Below are 23,253 nucleotides of genomic sequence, written 5' to 3'. Positions count from 1 at the left end.
ATAGAAGAAGCGTAAACCAACACAAGCCATCCCACGAGCATGCAAAAGATTTAGGAATGCATTCCAATGGCCAGAAATTTATGCTGGGAGAAAAAAATTCGAGCCGTACGACATTAAAAGATGGGCTTTATTGAGAGAAAAAAATATTCCTTTCCAGCATGTGCTCAAAGTATGGTAACAAGTTTTATTGAATGCTGTAGTTGTAATGCTGATAATACGTTTGACATAGCGAACGATAACAGATCTTTTCAAGCACAAGGAAAGTCAATCTGCTGCTAGTTGTTGCAACCAGAGGTCACGGAACGGAAAATCAGGAGGAAACTTAACGATAACATTCGATGATGCCATCGGGTATTTAAACATATATAAATGAAAATATAACGCAGAGAGCAGTAGTAGTTTTTGTCGAGTACAATGAAGTCTGCTTTGTTGCTTGTTGCTGGTAAGTATTGGCAGAATTTATTATCTGTCATTGACAATAAACATTTTTTTCTTACCCCTATTTTACATAATTTCTCATGTATTAATCCATGCGAAAAGCTATTTCCATGTATAGAAAGTTAGTCGATTGGCCGAAAAAAAATGAAATACAATCCAGAAGACTTTAAAATGCATATCTTATTTCGAATGAGCACTTGTTAATCTTCGCTATTGTGAAGCTTATCTCGTCCACTGTAAACTATTTGTTATATCGAATCATCAGCAGAGTGCAGTAAGCAACCGTTAAAACACTTGGACGACATTATATTCTTGTTGTATCGTAACATGATACTCACATATACTCTCCTGTGCATAAAACTGTTGCACAATAAATATAAACAAAGCATATAATATGGAAGTCGATTCTTACCGATACTATTTAGACAGTTCCAACACATTCGTTATTGCACGAGTATTTGCTGTGTACAAAATTTTATAAATGTAAAAAAAAAAAAAAGAAAGGCTACGAGTGGCAGTCTCACTGTAGGAAACCGTGATTAGGTATCACAAAGTTGTATGAATAAACTTAGAAATCAGAATAAAATGTTTTCCATCTCCAAAACGATTGAAAGCTGCCTTTGGTAAATAGCTAATTACACTGAATTCACGCAAATACTTTAACAAAGGTAATGCGGTAAATAAACAAAATGCGCTTGCGCGAGCTTCGATGTAAAAAACACGCGTAAAATGAACACTAAAGACGTTAATCTGTGATGAAATAATTCTAATAAAAATTTTAATTGCGACTAGCAACGCTTCGTAGATACTATATTGCGTCACGCAAATAACGATAAAGCTGTGTCTTTGAAAATATCTTTAGTCGTGACCGGAAGTAATTAATTCCTTATCCTTATCAGATACTATTCGAATAGTGCCGTAGAAACCTTCCTTCAAGGCAACAACCTACTGCCTGTACTAATGTTATGTAGAGATATGTTATTTACAGAACAAAACATAAAATCATAAAATTACCTTTGCTTCAAGATAGCCAGTATAGTTTTGTCACTCAAACAAGTATTGCACTTATATAACTTTTCGGTTCAACTGATTGTCTGTGTTAGCATAGCAGTGCTGCACCATATGAAGAACCATAGTTACTACACCTTTGTATTACAATGACTACTTGATTGAAAATTAGTTCTCAATTTAACGGATCATTTTTATCTATATTTTTCCCTTAAGACTTTCTCGGAAGTTATGATGAGAGGACAGGACTACGTTGGTGGTTTGACTGGACCAATCTAATGTCCCAAGAAAGCTGCCGAACGTGCTGGTCGTGTGGTTCTAGGCACTTCAGTCTGGAACCGCGCGACCGCTACGGTCGCAGGTTCGAATCCTGCCTCGGGCATGGATGTGCGTGATGTCCTTAGGTTAGTTAGAATTAGCAGTTCTAAGTTCTAGGGGACTGATGACCTCAGATGTTGAGTCCCACAGTGCTCAGAGCTATTTTTTGAACCAAGAAAGCTACTATTATACTAGCATGCGTGTAACACAACAATAAAGCAACTGGATGTATCTTACTTTGCGATGAGTTGTTTGCAGCACGATGTAATCCTATTTATGAAATTCAGTATAGACAGTAGGCTCGTTTGATTAGCGATGAACGTGAGTAAACTTTGGCCACACTGCTTTTCTCATTAACTCTAAAAACCTTCTTGCGGTCATGTACTACGCACATACACGTGCTCCCTCACATATATCTTAGCTTCCCCCTTATTATAACACCAATTCCAGCACAATTTGTAATATCTGCCCCAAGACACATGTCTGTACCAAAACGCAGATTGGTCGCAACTCATCCCTCCGTCCGTTCTTACGCCAACGATATTATTGTTACATGAAATGTATGACCCGTGTCATACAAATATAACATCCCTGTCATTTACAGACTATTTACTATAACGACTTGACATAATTATTTGTTATTTATTCTTTCATCATATATTACAGTCTCATAAAATATCATTTATGATTAATTTCACAAGTACATACAGTTGTAAAAATGGTTTTAAATTTATGAAACCAAGTAGCTGGAAAATACGTGCTGCACGGTGTCGTCGTTTTACAAGCTATTACTTAAGACCTGCACTTGTGAGCCATCAGTAAAGGAGGTGTTCAAAATGGAGTTTGGTATTTTCTTTGTGAAACAGCAGGCATCAGTGTTCTGGCAGTTTCAGAGAAAAAACGACAACGTAAATGTTTTTCATAAGCTGTTCAAAATACATACTTGTTTTGTTAGAATTAACGTATATGCTGCACTTGAAATGAACTGTGAAAGCGGTTTACAGTATCACCAAGTACACGTGGTCTGAAAGTATGTATCTTAGACCTCATATCTTCGGGACATTTTGTTTATGTTTTCGTCACAGCTACCACCTCCCAAACTATGGGATACTTCTCTTATACTGTGTAAGGTGTGAACAGTTATAGCCATATCATAGGTCGCTGTCGTACCTTTGAAAATATCTTTCCGACTATCACTTTTGTCCCATTAAGAGTGTTTTGTTGAACTATTTCTGCAGTGAGTTACCGAATAAAATCATAAATCAGGTCCGATATCCGGTATTTTCATACGATGTTCACTAAATGACATTTCGGAACTGTATCGAATATTGTTCGGAATATTTCAAGGAACGAGGCTTCGAAGTGGGCGACATTGCCCATAATGTGATTCCTAGTTGATGAGTATCACAAGACTTCTTTTGCTGAATCAGTTTGGTTTTATATGGAGGAGACTTCCGTCCTCCAAAATGGTCATCAACCGTGCGTATAATAGGGGTTCATCTAATCTGCAACTACAACGAGTTTGGCATCCAATCATGCTTTTTTCGAGACGCTCGGAATGCTTTGTCGCTCTTTCGACTTACGGTTAACTTCTCCTGGAACTGGAGAAAGTTGTGTATAGGACCTTAAAGACATCTTCTTAGATCCAGATACATTTCCACTACTGAGCGGTATTAGTTTCTACTGGTTCGATCAGTTACGTCAATGTCGACTAGCTGGGTCTTTTGAGACAATTCAACGAAACCTAAGTCTGTGGTGAATCAGATTCGGGAAAGCGAAATCAGTACTTCGACCTACTATTTAATAGCTATATGTATTTTGAGAGTTAGTGACTGGTTTTGGAATCCTTTTACACTTGAGAAGTAAAGAACCATGACGTTAAGCTGGAATGTGCACGCAACACCTCTTGTGGGAATGGTGAAAAGAGGACGCCAGCTTTAGTTATAAAACAAAAATGTTACTGATCCAGTTACGTTTTGCTGACAATAGTTTTCGCAATTTTATTTTACCTTAGTGTTGTTGGAAGCAACATAAGTTTTCGATCATTTGTCTGCGTGTGTGTAATTCAACGATTTTTCCCATGCGGTCGTCTGTTTCGTCCTCACTGCAATTAAAAAACCAGAAAATGTAAATCATAGAATATAATTTCAGCTATTCAAGGATAATATTTTTGGAATATCTTCTAACGCATTTCACACCGCCTTCAAAACACAGAGATTGAGTCAATTCACAACGTTTGTTTGTGCACATTGAACTGTAACGTAAGATGTCACGTTCTTCGTAGCCTCTATGAAATGTTTCGGTGTGCTGGCTAGAAATTTTCCCATGCGTTGCATTTCAAATGTATCTGTAAAAACTATAAGAGGGACTTACAAACGTAAGATGTACTGCAATAATGAACAGCAACGAAAATTGCGCTACAAGTCACTAACTAAACAAACTACTAACAAAGGGATTAAAGAAAGGTAAAGATAAGTACGAACAGGCACATAAAAAACATGTTAAACAATAAGTGGCATAAACAAAAAAAACTGGGGGAGAATCATGTAAGAATTAGAAAGCCAAATACTGGCCACATAATAGACGCTACTGAAGAAAGCGAGTGCAGTGAAAAAACTCTTATATTCTTTACAGAAAACTACGTAGTGAAACTGACAACAAGTATCCAACAAAACAATTGCATAATAAAATAAAACTGCAATTACTGGAAACACATTTCTTGACCATAGAGTATAAAGAGAAGTACAAGAGCCCTAAAGTTACCATATTGAGATCTCATTCCAAAGAACAGAAGGAAACATGTCCACTCATATTAAGAGCAAACTACAGATCCAAAAGTGACAGGATGTATTGTGTTCTTGGTAGATGCCATCGTACCGAAGGACATTTAACTGCATGGAGGGGTGGACACGGTCCTCAAGCACAAACGCATAGTAGTTTAGATCGATTATGGCTTCCTTTATGAAGAATCACCGACACGAATACATTCCTCAGACCATAACGCTCCCTCACTCATTGCAGGTTGTTTGCCTTGAGACGTTTCACGCCCTATAAGCCACCCACCTTATACCCAATCGAGCATAAAACGTCTTTCGCCTCAGACGGCCGCTCAAAGCAGGTCCGGTTCAGGTATTGGAGTGAAAATTGAAGCCTTCGTCGCCGGTGATCAGCAGTCGACGTGAGCGTACGAATCTTTAACCTACTGTGGACAGCGGAAAACAACGACTTTCGCGCGATAATCGTTGAGCAGACACTGCTGGTAGCCCCGTGGTTCATCTGGGGCGTCTTTCCCTCAACTGTACCATGCCTGTTCATCCGTACACATCTCCGCAGCTGTCTCTCACTTCTGTCATCTATGGTCAATGTTGCCCCACTGGTCATGCTGTCAGTTTTAGATAGTGCAGTTTTACCATGCACACTTCACTTTAAGCAGGGTGACACTTGAACAGTTTACAAACTGAGGCGTGCATCCACTCTCTGCCTGAAAGGCAATAATCATACCCCTTTGGACGTCAGATAAATAGTTTCGTTTCCGCATTATGACAACTATTGCACTGTCCCCCGCGGCTCCCTGATGATCTTTACATAGCCTCCAGCGTTAATACTGAGCCCTACCGTCATTGAGTGGTTATCTCGCGTTGATGTCGAACAAAGGCGGTGGTCACATTCCTGTGACGGAACCGTGTATGTACTAGTGTCTTGGACTAAACGTAGATAGTGAAATGACTCTGATGTCTCCCATCGTACAATTTTCGGAACATCACAAGAAGTTATGTGAGACGCTCCATGCAAGGCTGTCACTTCCTCACCTCTAAATTTAGTTTGAATGTAACAGAGAAACAAACAAATACTAATGGCACTTATTAATCTTCTCTATCACGTGAGTTTCAGAGGACGGAACAGGGACAATATTTTAATAGGTTACGTTCATTATCTTGATGAGGAGCAAAAGACTTTACAGAGCCGTCCACTTGGAGATATGTGTGCTTTTCAGTGAAACCCCAGCTACATGATCGTAACGAGGAAGGCTTCCAGCTTCTGCAATACCTTTTCATTCTTTACTACTAAGGGTAGAGCGGGCTGTCTGATGTCAAAACCAATGAAGAACCTAACTTTATCAGCCAAATATCTGGCTAGCCTTCAGTGTGGCAGAGCCTTACTAAAAAGGCAAACCTTCCCAAATATAAGTGAGGAAAGAACTAATATTGTCAATTTAATTATGAGATAATAACAATCCAACAAGGACTTGAAAGACCACTGTCATTGTATATTGGAACACGAAATTAATTACGAGAACTTGTCCGATATGAACATAGCGTGCATGTCGCTGTTGATTCGTTCTTTTTTATTTTCAGGGACGAGTGGACTGTTCAAGTAACACATATATAACATACAGTAGCGTTGCAGTGCTAAGTGGGAGAGTTGCATTAAAATCCATTAGACGAAATAGCCATCTGTAACTATGTTCACTGACTTTTACAGCACTGGTAGCAGTGGCGGAGGTCCACGGACAACCAGAAGAGTCGACCACCGCCAACATCGGGAATGAGACTCTAAGCACCGGCAATATCACGGCTGAGAGTAGTTTTCTGGGGAGGTCGTCCTACACGGAAGATGACGATGATACCATTTGTGTCGCAGCAGACAAGTTCTACTTGTATGCTAATTCGGTGAAGCTGTATTATTGCTACAACCAACTACCGAAAGGTAAGTTACTTTAAACAGAACTGTTTTCTGTTCAAAATTGAGAAGATAAAACCAGTTTGTTCAGCATAAAAATTCGCGAATGGTCCCACAGCGAAAGTGAAAATATGAGTGAAATCAAATCATCAAGGAACTGTGGCTACCCTTGCCTCACCGAAATTACGAAATTGCAAGTCTTCATGATTCTCCACCAAAACCATTCAGAGCAATTTGCTGCGCATATTTAGTCCACCTTTTATAGTAATTTTCTTGCCCCTTAAAACTGCTGCATGCTTTTCACTAGACACCCTTGAATTCTTTTAGGAGGATTATGTCGTGTATCGCGACATGAAGTACGCAATGGGCCATAGTTTCAACATTTTACGAAAAGATATTTTAACAGGCGACGGAAGTTGCCACAAGTGCCGCGGTCCGTAGCGTGTGGTTAATTTTCGCAGTGAATGTGTTGGCAGCGAAGTACACACACCTATACTAAGCTTAACACTATAAACCGATAGGCAACGTACACTTTTCTTCATACCCTGTAGAAGGCCGACAACTGGATTAGTGTGTGTAAACAGTACCCGTCATACGCTTAGGAACAAGTAGAAATAGTCTTGCCAGTTCAAAGAAGTGAAAATTTTAACGACTCGTTGACATAGATACGAAGAATTAGGTGAACTGGGCAATGATAAGTGAACGTACTGGACTACATTTTATCGGAAACATCATGATGGCATTAAATTAGGGCACAGACTCATTCATTGTCTTAGTGAGACATCTACAATGTAATATCGGACCGAAATATATGCTACTTATAGGCGATGACACACTGTACTAGCAATCAACCGTATAACCATTGCAAAAAATTTCCCAAATATCGGGCAGCATGCCACACATTTTAATTAGTAGTCAGTGAAGGTTGAAAAAAAAAAATACCTTATAAAACCACGTTACTTAGGCCAGACCAAAATATCGCGAAAGAAGAAGATGTGCGGTTGTCGTATTACTGGTTAAGATTTCCACTGCGTTAGAAGTTGTGCCTGCACGCGTGTTGGTTAGTACAAGAGTACATGAAAGATAAATAATGAATATTTAGATGAAAATGTCTAGAAAACAAGCGGCAAAATCTACATGTATAGTAAGTTTGTTACTATACAACCACGACATTATTTAGTTTGGCTTTTCGTGGCCACTTCTGTAAGCAGGCTGATACATTGCAGTCATCAAGAACAGTGGTTAAGGAAAACGCACCATCTAGCGAAGCTTTCAGAACAGCTGTGCCTATACTGTGAAATTGCCCATCGTGTCCTAGCAAAATATCACGATTAAAACTCATGTTGAGCCGACCGAAATGCCCCAGTCCCACATGCAATAATACTGCGGACGATTAATAAACAGAAGGTGGCCTCGCATCTCACACAGAGCTGAAGCCCGTAATTTCACAGGGATCGTGCAGAGTAACATGGGCGCAATTCAAAGAGAATAATTCTCCAAACTCTGATAAAATGTAAATCTTCTAGAGTTGGGGAAAACTGAAGGTCTCACCACTAGAAACGTTTGGTGTCTCTCAAAACAAATAACATTTCGGTGATCTTGCGCTCTCCAAACTTGGCATTCTGAGTGATGGAGAAAGGTACCGGATTCATTCAGTGAATCTACAGGGTGATTGCGTCGTTTAGCATCCGCAGTTCTGACTTTGACGATAGCTTCTGACAGTACGGCGAAATTGTAAATTCTTTGTGATTGCGTTTATCTGTTGTCTATTCAAGTCTAATAATTGAATTTATGTCAGCGATGAGTCTCTATCTGTATCCTTTGATGCTGGTGACTATTAAGTATCACGAAGGCTAAGTCCCATCACAAATCAGCAATCAACTATCCCGTTGTCTGTCTAAACGGTAAAGATGATTTTACTTCAGTCCCACTTCTGACTAATAATTCCAACCGTAAAACTTTTAAACTTCAGATCGTCTTTAAATAACCTAGCAGCGCTTAACATGCGTACTACTATTGCAAGAGTACAAGAGAGAAATGAAGTTAACATCTCCATTGCCGAGTTACATTGTAGTCACCGCAATCGTACAGCTCGATGGGGCTACAACCCTCTTCTAGGAAAAATGTTATCTTTGGTCAATTTATGGTCTGGGGTTTAACCTTCGTAAATAATAATTTCTTGAATTCTTTCTGTTTCGTATCATATGGTATTCTTTCATTCAGTCCTTTCTTTAAGATAAGCATTAGTATTTACATAACACTGTTGTTAATTAAACTGTCAAGAGTGCAAATTTTGTTGTCAGTAGCTGTCATCACTGTCAAGACGACTGATTTCTCTATTTCTTTTTGCAACAAAAGGGTGTTCGTTATGGGTTGGGCGAACGTTTGGACGGCGGAATACCGTTCCCGACCTGTACACGAAGGACAGAGTAAACGCATTTCATCCCGTCACGTTGGATCGTTCTACTGTTAAGATGGTCTCACGTACGACAAAGTTTTACGGTTACTGGGGACCGGCGGTGCTGACCATTCCCTAAACAAAAACTCAGAGATCGCCAGATCAGTTCCCAGCAAACGAAACCGAGGTCCCTCAGGTTATCGTCATTTACCTCGTCACAGGAGACATGCGTTGCTCACTGAATGCTTCGCACGTCAGGAGCATTACCCTCCTAGAGGAACGTGGTTCTAGTGACATTCTTAAACTTTCGAAATAAGCTATAAGTCAGGTTTATTCGCGTCGCCAATCTTCCAACGGTCTGCTATAGTACCTGTAAGAATAGGAACCCTGTAACATAGCACACTGTGTGACCCCACATTATCTCTGATACACGACCGTAACATAATCTTGCCACAATGCTGACAGTGAAATTCGTGCTATGTAAAAAAGGTGAAGACTTACCGTTGTCTTATCACTAGTAAAATTAAACTGCTATGTTATTTTTGTACTTCCTATCTTTAATAAAGCACATTCCTCTTCATTGCAGTTTACGTGGTGAAACCAAAGAGTCAATGCAAACCATACCTGTCAGATTGTCCCAGGAACTAGGAGTATTACAAATCAGTTGGCTCAGATTGAATCGTCTGCGACGGAGTGGAGAATAAATAGCTGGACTGCTGACTGAAGACATCTGCTGTTTCCAGAGGAGCCAAGAAACTGGAAGAGTGTCAGAACGTGACTCTTATACTTAAAAATATCCGGTCGAATCTACACATCCTATTGTGTGTCAGTTTCTGATTACTTCACGACATGCAGTAAATATCATTACTGTAAAGATTAGTACTAAAAACTTTGCATTTGTATTCTTTTTATGTTTCTGTTGTTTCTATAACAGTTGTATGCCGACGCAATAAAAGTGTAGTTTCATGACGTCAACTGTTATATTAAACGGTAGAAGATATTTCTCTACCTACAGGTTCACGTAAATACTGACAAACTACGGCTTGTTATTAATAACATCAAACGCATTTCATCCGTCATCCACGCTGACCTCCTATATTCCCAATGTCCACTTCCAACCTTAACACACTGCCTGCCACGAGGACACCGGCGGCCACAGCAAAGACTCACGACTGACGCCACGGCTGGGCCTTACCTGGCCTGGGAAATAAGTGAAAAATTTGTAATCCAGAGGAAATGGTGTCATATCTCACGGTTCTATATAAATTTATTGCAAGCTATTTGAAACATCGCGCCAAGATGCGTGTTCGCATTATCGAAGTAATAAAAGTGACCGCGTACCGTCTCATTTACTAGATCTTGCCGATTGAAGCGTAAGTAAAGGTGCGTGCCGAAAAGTAATGCCTCCGAATTTTTATATGTGAAAACTTATAAAGCTTTTTAAATAAAATAAACTTTATTAACACTCTACATCCTCATTCTTCCTGTCACTATGTTTATCCAAACAAGAGAACAGTTTCTTGATACCCTCTCTGAAGAATGTTTGACTTTGTTGAAGGGGCCATAACATTACTTCTACTTCCTCCGCTTCATCACTATCAAAGTGAAATCCTCTAAAAGTTTTCATCGAGTTTTGGAAAAAGATGACGGGCGGATGGGGCATAGTCGGGGTGTATGGACGATGATCTGTTACCTCGTATACAAGGTGTCGGGTTGTTACATATGTCGCATGTACATGCTGTGTCGTTGTCATGATCAAGGAAAGGTAGCTCCATCTGTGCAAGAACTCTTCGATTCGTCTTTCCAGTTTCTTGAAGGAATACAACAAGCAGTATCTCGAGCTCTGCCACAGTTACGTAACACACCGCGATGTCACACGCTACAGTACGTAGCCCTCGATCGGCAGAGGGTAGCAATTGCGTTATGGAATCGTGAAAGTCGACCGAGTAATATGCACGACGCGTAATAGGGTAACCTGCATTGTTAACACAATGAAAAACTCGGAGGCATACAACCCGTCTTATCAGTACTTTCTTTTATTTTTTCTTGGGTAACATCAGATATCCAAAAAAAAGTAAGATGCAAAACGAAAGCTACTAAATTGTGTTACACCAATAAACAGAAAGATAAATCGAGACAGGTAAGAAAATCGTTATCAGTTAGATTAAGCGAACCATACATTAATCATAAATTTATTCTGCTCAGTACTAAAATTAAATATAAATCCGAAATGGCCGCAAAACAAATAATTAGCTTGATAGGAGTAGACAACAGTGCACACGATTGAGAAAAAATGCCGCACGTCACGGTAGACATTTGATTTCTCATCCCAGTTCAAGACAAAAGTGTATCTACCTAACCTTAGTCCGACTCGCTGGTTAACAGAAATGCTTTTCAGAAAATGAGGCTCTGGTAATGCTGTTACTGCATGCAGCGGGGCTAAGAACAAGTAGCACTAATTCTGGGCTGAGGTGGAGCTCTCCCATTAGCTCGGTGAGACGAGAAAATGCCATGGGAATCGGAGACTCAGATGTTCAAGTTGAATTTGCTCCAAACATTCTTTTTCGGTTAAAGCATCAAACAGTATCCAGTTGAAACCTCCATTGTGGTATGTTATCTTTTTCTATCTGTCTTTATTTAAACATTAAGACATAACATAAACTTCTTACATATAAAACGTCTGTTTTACACTGTCCATGAGATAATTAAAAACAGTTGAAAATAATAGTGCACACAATAACATCGTCGGTATCCAATGAGGTACAAAAGACGCAATACGTAGAGGACATTAAATTGCACATTACGTTACACATTATAATTCCATTCTAGACATCCATCGTGCAAGCTTATCTTCACAGTTCCGGTACGTAGACACACGAACAAATTTCACTTTCGGAAAGGCGTTCAACTACCTTGCATTTGCAAATTTCGCAACTAACTGCATCATACGTTGCTGGAACCTACACAACACGTCTGCTTCATTTTTTGTCCACTTTCCATCCCTCCTCCACTCACACACCAAATTAGGCTCCAGTGGATTAATGTCGGGAGATTGTAGAGTCGAGAACATCGAAAATCCATGATTGATCCATTTCCTTGGAGATTCTTCTATTCCAATGTGTTGCACTGTACCATCGTTCCGAAACCTAAAGTGTTACTGAATACCTAGAGAAACTTTTCAAACGCATCATGTAATGTATTCCAAAGGAACGAACGATGCAACGGCATATGCAAATTGTCCAGTAATAGGTAAGGGGTCAAAAGCACTTCTTTCATGATTCTAGCCTGTAGATTAATGTTGCCATGTACTGGGTGGTATTTTCTGAATTCTTCTAAATTTCTCGCACCTATGGCTGGAAGGTAATAGTTACTAACCGAATGTCACATCATATTACTTCGCGGGTGACGTTGATATATAGCAAACGATGCGGGGACGCAGGTTTACGACGCCGCACGTAGGAGTGAAGGCAAGGCACGGCGGGCACTGTATACAAGTGTGATGAAATCAGGGCAGCACAGGGAACGGACATGTTGTGAATAACCGATACATTGCAGATAGAAGTGCAGCTAATGAATTGTATGTAGTGACCGAAGAGGGTTGAGGGAACCTGACGCTGTAACTATTAAAGAGCGCTCCACTTGTTTCCTCCAGAGGAAATACGTCTGCGGTGTAGCTTGAAGGCGAGTGAATAACGATTGTTTAAATTGCACGCCAACCTCGACGACATGCTGGTGATGAATCTCGGCGGCAGAACCGAACTGCTGTAACTACTACCAAGCTCTGCTGTACGGACGCGCTATAGCTGTGGCGGGGCGGGCTGATGCTGCACCGTCGCGAGCAGCGAGATGGCCGCTAACTTCCGTTCTCTGGATGACATTGTCTTGGGGACTGCAGGCTGCTATTGGCTGGGGCGGGTCGGAGGCACCAACTAGCGACCCCCCGGGTGAAGAGCAGTCTGCGGTCACTCACGAATAAGCCCTGGCTGCTACGGCTAACTACAACAAAGGCTGAAAGATGTTTTCCCTTCGGCGCTGTAAGTGGGTTCCACAAGTTGTGTTTGAGGGAGTCGCCACCCACGTCCCAGGCTACCTATGCAGCCAAAACCCGCTGCGACCCCTTAGCTGTGACGTGAGTAGGAGCGCTACGTCTGCAACGCAGGGTGGCCGGACGACGATGCAGCAGATTCCACCACTGGTATTGGTGCTGATCCACGCATGAACGCCACGTGGCGCCATCACTGGGATCGGTGGATGGTCTGTTGTTTAACATCGATGCAGTCAAGTAAACGAAACAGTTGCCGGTTTTTCTCTGCACGCTTGGGCGTAAGTCACCCCTCTCTGCCAAACAATACCTCCCTGCCGTTCCGACTTCCTGCAACCCTTGAGCGCTACATGGCGGTTGTGAAATGTCACGTTTACAGGTGACATGCAGGTTGTGTTTCAATCAATAATGATTGATGTGAGTTGAAAATAGCTTCACGAGTGAAGGTAGTTTCGTCAGTGTATCCCACGTTAGTTTTAAAATGTTCGCTATCTTTACTTGGTCCAGAATACAGTCACATAGCTATACTCTTCCATTTCGGTCTGTCGGTCGATGGTGCTGAATTAGCTTGCTATGATACAGAAACAGATCATTGTACATCACTTCAAAAACTAGTTTTTCATATATCTCGAACTGCTTTTGGTGATGTAATAGAATGGTTTAAAGAATTGTGTTATCTGTTTGTGTATTAGGTTTTATCCTTGGGCGACTTCTGTGCATTACTTGTATACGAAGTTTACCCGTTTCCCAGAAGACTGTGCTTCAGGTGAGGAAAACCATTCTCATCAAGATGGCGTCTTCTGTGGTAGTGTGTAGCATAAGCACGAGCAACAGCAGCCCATTGATCGGAAACACTCAGAATCCAAAACATATTAAGATATTTATATTTTGTCCGTTTCATCGGGAAGCTGCCGTATATAATCTTGACAGGAGTGGCCATGGTTGCCCACTATGCCGTCAGTAGACTCATACACTCAGGTTAATGGATCCAACTCTCACGCCATATGTCACGATCCTCTATAGGCCATTGTCCTGTGTTGAAATGATTCCCAACATACAAACGGCAAGAGCTAGGGATCGTGAATCCAAAAAATGAAAAAGAAACCTGACGGGGATTTGAACAACGGCTGAATGAGGCTGTAGGTTTGATGTCTCATCGGACCACTCAGTGACCTGCAAGGTCTGGCACGGTTATGTGGGATGACACACAGTCCTCTTTACATTCCGATGCCCTACACGATGTGACAGTTCATAACTCCTCGCTTTCACCCAATATGTGTTTCCTAAACGCACCTCATCTTAATTTGAGAGATAAATTTTTGATTCGGCTCTAGTTAAAAATTCGCATGCTGGCATTTATTCATCACCGTGTATATTGATTAAGGAAGTTAGCTGACAAGAGTATGTATTAACAATTACTGAAATTACAAACGGCTACAAAACATGAGTGTTGCTCAGTGGTAGTTCTTGTTGTTTACGTTATGATTGGAAGGAGCTCTCCAAGCCTCTTTATGTCTCAGAAGGTATGGTTTTAACTGATCCCTTTATCTAGTCAGGTTCAGCCCACAATTTTCTTTTCCCCGAAATTCTGTTCAGTGCCTTCTTATTAATTACATGATGTAGCAATCTAATCTTTAACATTATTCTGTTGCACCTCATTTTAAAGGTTTCTTTTTAATACTTGCCTAAACTGTTTATTGTCCATGTTTCACTTCCATACACGACTACAGTCCCAACAAATATTTTAAGGTAATATGTCCTACTCGTTAATTTATATTCGATGTTAACATATTTCTCTCCTTCGAAGACACCCTTCTTGCCATTGCCAGTTTATATTTTACATCCACTCTAACTCGGCCACCATAGATATCTGCGTTCCCTTTCGCCTGTTTCATTCCCTGTAATTTCTCTATCTTCTCCATTCGTCAAACGAATGCAGTATCAGACCGAGTGTATCGCGGCGTATACAACCTTCAAAAAAACTTACAGCAATACAGGCGGGAGATACCGTTGACAACCTCTAATATATCTGCAGAAGCACACCTTGCCACTTTCAAGACAAAACTGCAACAAGTAAGTGCGATGGAAACCAAATTAATAGTTCGGCTTTCACTGAAAGTCCATAAAGATAACACACACACTGTCAGCACTAGCGGCAACACAAAAATGGCCGTCGTCATGTGACCGAACCCGCCGATTCCACGTGTGACCGATTCGTAGCATTAAATAATTCTCGTACGAAATCGAACGGTATCGTACTGTCTTTACGAAACGTATTTGGAAAAAAAAACGGTTAACTACGTACGTCATTTCTTATGTCTTTCTTTGTACTAATTTTGTTTAAATGATTACATTTTCAGTGTACATAATAACGTTAGTTGTATGCTGCTGAGTGAAAGTCCTGCGCCAGCCGTCCGGACGAAAGCGGAAGTCCTTTGTAAGCGGGCAGCGGCCACCCCTCCTCTGACGCTTAGCGGACTCTGGGACTCTGGCATAAAAAATCTTAACGGTGTCTCCACGGCCGCGTTCCACTACTTTTCTCAAGTCACAATACAGCCATTCAGTCACCCCTGCTCACGTATACTTTACAGTGAAAATTGTTACTGCAAATATTGTTAATAAACTTTCTACGTTCAAGGAAATCTGTGACTGGTGTAACCTAATGGACTTTACACTGCAAGGCGATCATTTAACGTGGGCTCCTACTCAAAGCACAATGTGGATAAAGGGGCTCCATGCGCAAATTCGGTGGAGCACACAGGATTGTACAATGTTTAACCTACCAGCTGTCAGATCCATCCACACCGCAGTAGCACACCACAGCAGTCTCGAAACCTTACCTTAATTAGGCCCACTGTAAGAAAAACTATTCCCAAAACTTTATTTTCGTTGGCCAGGTCTGATGGAGCAGTTTTGAAATCTTTAAGCGTTTTTTTTTTTTTACTTACTTTTAGTGTTGACAGTGCGTTTCAACGGCTGTTATTCTTTTTTTTTTACGTGAATTTACTTCGAAACTAAAAGGTAGTAAACTAAAATTGGCCAAGTGGCAGCCATCTTTACTTTTGAAAAACTTGTTACGTTAATCATGAATTAGTAAGCAAAGCAAATTTAAATTTGTAGCAAAATTAATGTTATTCAATAGACTGTAGTTTATTGCTTTGAATAAAGCGACCAAATTTAAAGATGGTGTTAAAAACCAAAGCAAATACTTAGATTGAAGAATGGCACAAATGGCTCTGAGCACTAGGGGACTTAACATCTGAGGTCATCAGTCCCCTATAACTTAGAACTACTTAAACCTAACTAACCTAAGGACATCACCCATGCCCGAGGCAGAATTAGAACTTGCGACTGTAGCGGCCGCTCGGTTCCGAACTAGAGCGCGAAAAACCGCTTGGCCACCACGGCCGGCCTTAGATTGAAAGTCTGTCTGTCTCTACTATGAAGCAGTTCGTAATGATAACGAATTTACTTATTGTACCTTTTATTCAATTATTAAACAAACAAGCAATTTAACTTTCAAACCGTCATTACACAACAAACATGACGAGGAAACAGGACTGGTGATGACTTGGAGCATAAATTTTCGAAGAATAACCTGCCTGATAAAGATTTGTCGAAAGTTGAAATTTCTGTACTAGAGAAAGGAGGCAATTTTGCTGTGACGCCCCAAAACGTACCCACAGAGGATATTGTAGCAAATATTGAGGCAGGTATCCGTCAGCTTCCACAGAAGTCTGCTGACGAAATTAGGATGGAAACGGCTAGAATTTTACGTACATGCAAGCCACCCAACAGTAATTTCTCGCAGACACAAAGGAATGCGCTGATGGATATAAATGCAGATAAAAACATTATTGTTCTTAATGCAGATTCAGGGGATGCAACCCTCATTCAGGACAGTGCGGACTATCATGGATAAATCAAGAAATTTCAGAGGATCCGTCTATCAAGATTTTGATGTTGTTGTTGTGGTCTTCAGTCCTGAGACTGGTTTGATGCATCTCTCCACGCCAGTCTATCCTGTGCAAGCCTCTTCATCTCCCACTACCTACCGCAACCTACATCCTTCTGAATCTGCTTAGTGTATTAATCTCTTGGTATCCCTCTATGATTTTTACCCTCCACGCTGCCCTCCAGTACCAAATTGGTGATCCCTTGAGGCCTCAGAACATGTCCTACCAACCGATCCCTTCTTCTAGTCAAGTTGTGCCACAGACGTCGATTCTCCCCAATCCTATTCAATACTTCCTCATTAGTTATGTGATCTACCCATCTAATCTTCAGCATTCTTCTGTAGCACCACATTTCTAAAGCTTCTATTCTCTTCTTGTCCAAACTTTTTATCGTCCATGTTTCAAGATTTTAAGAATGACTAATCGACCGGTGTAAGCGTCTTCATTCGCCTCCGAGGATAAGAAGGTGCTTTGTAAAACAGAAGCGTACCAACCTAGACTTTATGGCTTACCCAAATTGCATAAACCCGAGATTCCGTTGAGGCCAATTGTCAGCGCTACAGGCGGACCAACACGTGATTTAGCTAGGCACCTTGCCTAATTGCTGCAACCTTATATTGGTAGGACAGATAGCCATATTAAAAATTCAGCTGGTCACGTAAAACCCTCTGTACTTCCCCGCATCCTATTCTGTACATTGATTAACATATTAATCACGAAAGTGGTTACAGTCATTAAAATTTTTTCATTGAATGGCAATAACATTTTCCTTATCGTTAATTAACAATTGGGAATGAAGTAATTATTTTATGTGAAAGAGCTTTGCATACAAACATAACACTTTCACACATATATTTGCTGACTCCTTCTACGTCTTTCTGTAACACTTAATATCGATCTTTCAACATACCAGTACCCTAAAGCAACGTCAAAAATTGTTTAAAAAATTATTTAATTTTTAACGGTGGCATCACATATGCCCCACATTTCGTTAAATCTTCCTGAAGGGATGAGCTTAACGGAATGTTTTTTTGGTAAAACTCTATTCCTCTATGAACAAAATTTTTGTTATACCTTCCAGCAAGGTAACACCTTACCAAAAAACAAAAATCTAGATAAAATCAATAATTACATAAACTACTATTCCATCTCGTCCTCTTATCTTTGAATATTCGGTCCACATTTCGTTAAATTACACATTACTCTTTAGTTGCTTTTATTCATATTATAGATTTATCTATATTACTCTTATAAGATTAGCCCAAAACATTAACACATACAGTATACCAAATACACAGTTAAATAACAAAATTCTCCTGAAAACAGAGAAAGTCTGTACGTCACACAAAAGGAAACAATAGAGATAAGGGCAATGCGCCCTAGAGCGTCCCTTGCTCATTTCGTTGCTTACGTTTGTGGAGCTATTAGTGCGCCCTTTGTCACTCTCAACCACTTTCATTTCCCCGGTGAGTCCTTGCTCACCCCGTTTTCACCATCACTTGTATTTCAAGGCTTTCTAGAAGCACAGGCCTTCCTACCTATATTTACATTTCCGTATCCCTGTAACTTAGAAAACTATGTTACAATCTCATCTATATATATTTATACATTATTATCAATGTCATGCTTTAACAAGTACTATATTATTATTTTACTTTACTCATTTAGGTTTCTTCAGACAGCGTTTAAGTCTGATTATTGTCGGTTGAACCCTTGGTTCATACTTCTTTAGAATATTTCTAATCCCAAAACCCGTTTTTGACACTGGGTATTCAAAATAGTACGCACTGGTATGCGGTATGTTTACTATTCGGTATGGCCCATTATAAACAAATTTAAATTTGTATGTTTCGTGATCAGTTTCGCTTGACTTCTCGTAAGCTTTCACGAGAAAGAAGTCACCAACGACAGGTTTTGGAAGTTTCTATTTTTCGTCATGCCGACGAATCCTGCTCTCAGCTTGCTTAGCCATTTTGTTTCTCAATGCGTCTTTCTTTTCATCCACAGTCATTTCCTTGCCATGTGGGGACGCTAATAATTTTCCTACCAAACTCTTGGTGTTTCTTTTGCTGTAGATTATCCTCTGGAGTACATCCTGTACTCTCTTGTTACAGCGAGTTCATGATTTGTTCAAAATCTGAAATGTATTTCCCTCATGCTCGGTGATTCTAATGGCAGTACGTTCTACATAATCCTCCAAATTTCGTGCATATACCATTCCGCCGGGTTACTGGACGGATGATATGCGGCTATATGCACCACATATACCTACTTACACTCCATACCTTCTTTCCATAATTTTGAACAAATCTGAGCGCCGTTATATGGCAACAGACAGTTCGGCTTTCCTAACTTTGGGAAATAATACAAAATCATTAAATTGTATACAGCTCTTTCCGTCGCTTTTCTCAGTGGGTACAATTTCATAAATTTCGAGAAAAGTTCGACCACCACAAAGATATACGCCAAATTTCCTGTGGTTTTTGGCAACAGGCCGAAAATATCCACCGCGGCTATATCCAACACATCGTTGGGTTTAATAGTCTGCATTGGACCCCTGTTTATGACATTTGTCACCTTCACCTTCTGACATAAATCACACGACTTTATCCTCATTGACACCATTCTAATTAAATTATTAAATGTCAAGCACTCCAACATCTTTTCCGAGCACTTTTTTGCTTCACAATGGCCATTCGCGAAATGAAAATAATCAGTAACCTGTTCAATTAACTTACGTGTTTGCTGCCGGGTGGCGTCGTCGACCACCGCCGATATTTTGACAGGAGCACATCATGCCATTCTCAAGACACAAATCCAAGGAGGAAGCAATGTGCAAGGAAATTTTATACCTCGGTTCACAGAGGAGAAACAAGGAAGTTACCACACACAGAACAAGTGTGAACACAACCAAAGATAACCAACATCAGAAATATCGTTTGTGACTATTAATCAACAGGTGAGGTAGCACTAATTCTGTCCCTCTGTTTTTTGATAAGAGACAGAGCCGGATTCCAAGTAGCATTTAAACAAAATCCACCATCTCTGCTTATAAGGTTGTTTCATAGTTTGATTTCAACAGCTTCCTTAATAACACTATCCCAATAGCTGGACGTGCAAGCCAGAATCTTGGTGTTGCTGATTCCATAAGGTGACAGGTGTCAAGGCAATGTTCTGCAATAGCGGATTTGCTCGGCTGTTGTAAGGGTGTGTGACGCTTATGTTCAATACACCGGTCTTCCACAGTCCTGATTGTCTGACCAATATATGATATCCCACAACTGCAAGGAATACGATAGACACCAGCCTTACGCAAACCAAGATCATCTTTTACGGACGCCAACAGGGCCTTAATCTTAGAAGGTGGTCGAAAAACACATTTCACATCATATTTCGACAAAATACGGCCAGTCCTGTTGGAAATGCTTCTTGCGTAAGGCAAAAAGGCCGTAGACTAAGGTGGCACTTCGTTGCTATCGTCACTCACCCGTTGCACAGAAGGCTTATAGCGCAACGCACGTTTGATCTGCCTCGCACTATAGCCACTCTGACGAAAGGTGACTTCGAGATGTGATAGCTCAACTTCCAAACTTTCAGGGTCTGAGATAACGTGGGCCCTGTGAACCAAGGTACGAAGTACTCCTTGACCCTGAGCTGGATGGTGACAACATCGATAATCTATGACCAACTCAGTTCCCTTTAAACGATTCTGTTCCAAAGAGTGGCACCATCATGCGGAAACCATAGCTGTCGCTGAGCACCAAGAGAAACTTTTCAAACGCATCATGGAATTTGTTGCAAAGGAACTAACAATGCAAAGGCACATGCAAATTGTCTAGCAATAGGTAATTCTCCCACGATTCTAGCCTGTGGATTTATGTTGCTGCGTCATGAACACAAGCCATGTGCAATGGTTAAAACAGGGTAGCTCAGGGAACTGATGGGCTTTGAAGATCCGATACATTGCAGATAGAGGAGCGCCTAAAAACCTGTGTGTAGAGGCCGAAGAGGGCTGAGGGAAGCTGACGTTGTAATATTGAAACATCACCCTACTAGCCCGCTCCAGAGGAAATACGTCAGAGGTGTAGGGAAAACGGTCGCAGGTTCGAATCCTGCTGCGGGCATGGATGTGTGTGATGTCCTTAGGCTAGTTAGATTTAAGTCGTTTTAAGTTCTAGGGGACTGATGACCTCAGAAGATAAGTCCCATAGTGCTCAGAGCCATTTTTTGTAGGTAAAAGACGTATAAATAAGCGAGACCGGAGGCGAAAATGGGAAGCCGTCGTGTCTCTATTATGTCCATGTTTAGAACGCCAGAGAAGATTTAAGTTGGAGGCCAACCTGGACGACCTTTGGGTGATGGATTTCGCCGGCAAACAGGCCCGCTGCAAGGACACGCAACAAGTGTGGCCGGGTGGGCCACACCCCGGAGATGCACCGGCGCAACATCGTCCAGCCGATGGCAAGTTGCCATTCGCAGAGGCAAGGCGGAGGCGCCAACTAGCGACATCCCGGTTGCAGAGTAGTCTGCGCTTACTTACCAACACGTGTTGGCTGCTAAAGCTAACTACAACAATGGCGGCCAGCTGTTTCCTTACGGTGCTGTTCGTGGGGTCCACAAATTGCGCTTGAGGGAGCAGCCAAACACGTCATAGGATACCTCTGCAGCCAACACAGGCGGCGGCCCCTTAGCCGTGACTTGAGTTGGAGTGCTACGTCTACAACGCTGTGTGACTGGACCCCCATGCAGCAGGTTTCACCATTAGCATTGGTGGGTGATCCATGCACTCACTCCACGAGGCGCCACCACTGGGACCACAGGAAGGCCTGCTGTGTACCTTCGATTCAATAAAGTCAGTGAAACTCTTGTCGGTGTTTCTTTGCATGCTTCAGCGTTAGTCACCCCTCTCCTCCGAACCATACCTCTCGGATCGTTCGGACATATTACAGCCCCTGAGTGCGGAAGGCGGGAGGTAAGAAAATGTCTAGTTCACAGGTGATATGTGGGTTGTTTTCCAATCAATAATGATTGTTGTCAGTAGAAAGTAACTTCACGATAGAAGATGGATCACTCAGCCCATCCAAGGTTATCTTCCATTTAGTGTGAAATACACTCTCAAACCTATACTCGTCCATTTCGGTCTTCTAGCCACTGGTGCTGAATTGGCGTGCTATGATACAGAAACAGACCTTTGTGCATCACAAAACAGTATGTTTTATACTTGGACAACAGGTGTGCATTACTTGTGAACGAAGATTACCCATATAGCAGAAAGCTGTGCTTCAGTTGACGAAAATCATTCTCTTTAAAAACTTCCTGGCAGATTAAAACTGTGTGCCTGATCGAGACCCGAACTTGGGACCTTTGCCTTTCACAGGCAAGTGCTCTACCCAAGCACGAGTCATGCCCCACACGGCACACGGTTTTAATCTGCCGGGAAGTTTCATATCAGCACACACTCCGCTGCTAAGCGAAAATCTCATTCTGTAAATACCCTCCAGGCTGTGGCTAAGCCATGTCTCCGCAATATCCTTTCTTTCAGGAGTGCTAGTTCTGGAAGATTCACAGGAAAGCTTCTGTAAAGTTTGGAAGGTAGGAGACGAGGAAATGGCAGAAGTAAACCTGCAAGGATGGGTGCTTGGGTAGAGCACTCCCCCGTGCAAGGCAAAGGTCCCGAGTGGGAGTCTCGGTCCAGCACCTGGTTTAAACTGCCACGAAGTTTCATATCAGAGGACACTCCGCTGCAGAATGAAAATCTCATTCTGGTATTCTCTTTAAGATGACGACTGTGAGGGCACAGTGTAGCACATAAACGAGCAACAGCAGCAGCTTCCTGATCGGAAATACTCAGCATCAAAAAAGTATTGAGATATTCTTCGTTTGTGCACTCCCTCGGGAAGCTGCCCTACATAAACTTGACAGTAGCGTCTATGGTTGTCCCCTATGCGGTTTGAAGACTCATTAATTCAGTTTAACGGATCCCACTCAAATGTCATAGGCCACTGTCATCGTGTGGGCCACTGTCCTGTGTTGAAATTATGCCCCGCTTATAAATGACGAGACCTAGCGAACGGGCATGCAATAATGAAAAAGAAATCTGACGAGGATTCGAACAATGGCTCAATGGTGGGTGTAGGTTTGATGTTTCAGCAGACCACTCCGTGACCTACTTCGCCTGTCACAGTTATTGGAGTGATACTCAGTGCTCTTTACATTCCGATGACCTATACGATGTGACAGTGACGACAGCTCCTGGTTTTCACACATGTGTCTCCTAAATGCGGCCGATCTTATTTTGATAGATAAATTTTTCATTGGAATCTGGTTAAAGATACGCTTGCTAACATCCTTCGTCACCCTATATAGTGATTATCGAAGTTAAACATCAATAGCATGTAATACCAGTGATTGTA

The 23,253-nt window shown here is 41.4% G+C and overlaps 1 protein-coding gene across 3 annotated transcripts in view; it reads left to right on the top strand.

Moving 5' to 3' along the window:
* The window catches only part of LOC126236546 (uncharacterized), a 127,980-nt gene extending 117,668 nt beyond the window's left edge, over positions 1-10,312 (top strand). The window contains exons 1-3 of one of the 3 annotated variants that reach the window (XM_049945942.1): positions 385-442; positions 6,247-6,471; positions 9,429-9,811. In XM_049945942.1, the coding sequence (XP_049801899.1) occupies positions 415-442; positions 6,247-6,471; positions 9,429-9,490 (315 nt within the window). In that variant the 5' untranslated portion in view covers positions 385-414 and the 3' untranslated portion in view covers positions 9,491-9,811. Of the gene's footprint in view, positions 1-384; positions 443-6,246; positions 6,472-9,428; positions 9,812-10,225 lie in introns of those variants that run through there. The other 2 variants (XM_049945941.1, XR_007544938.1) reach the window with 2 other exon arrangements.
* The last annotated feature ends 12,941 nt before the right edge of the window (positions 10,313-23,253 follow it).

The sequence above is a fragment of the Schistocerca nitens genome, chromosome 2 (assembly GCF_023898315.1).
Source record: "Schistocerca nitens isolate TAMUIC-IGC-003100 chromosome 2, iqSchNite1.1, whole genome shotgun sequence".
Lineage (NCBI taxonomy): Eukaryota > Metazoa > Arthropoda > Insecta > Orthoptera > Acrididae > Schistocerca > Schistocerca nitens.
The sequence above is the reverse complement of the archived record's forward strand: the minus strand, read 5'-3'. Positions and strand labels throughout refer to the sequence as shown.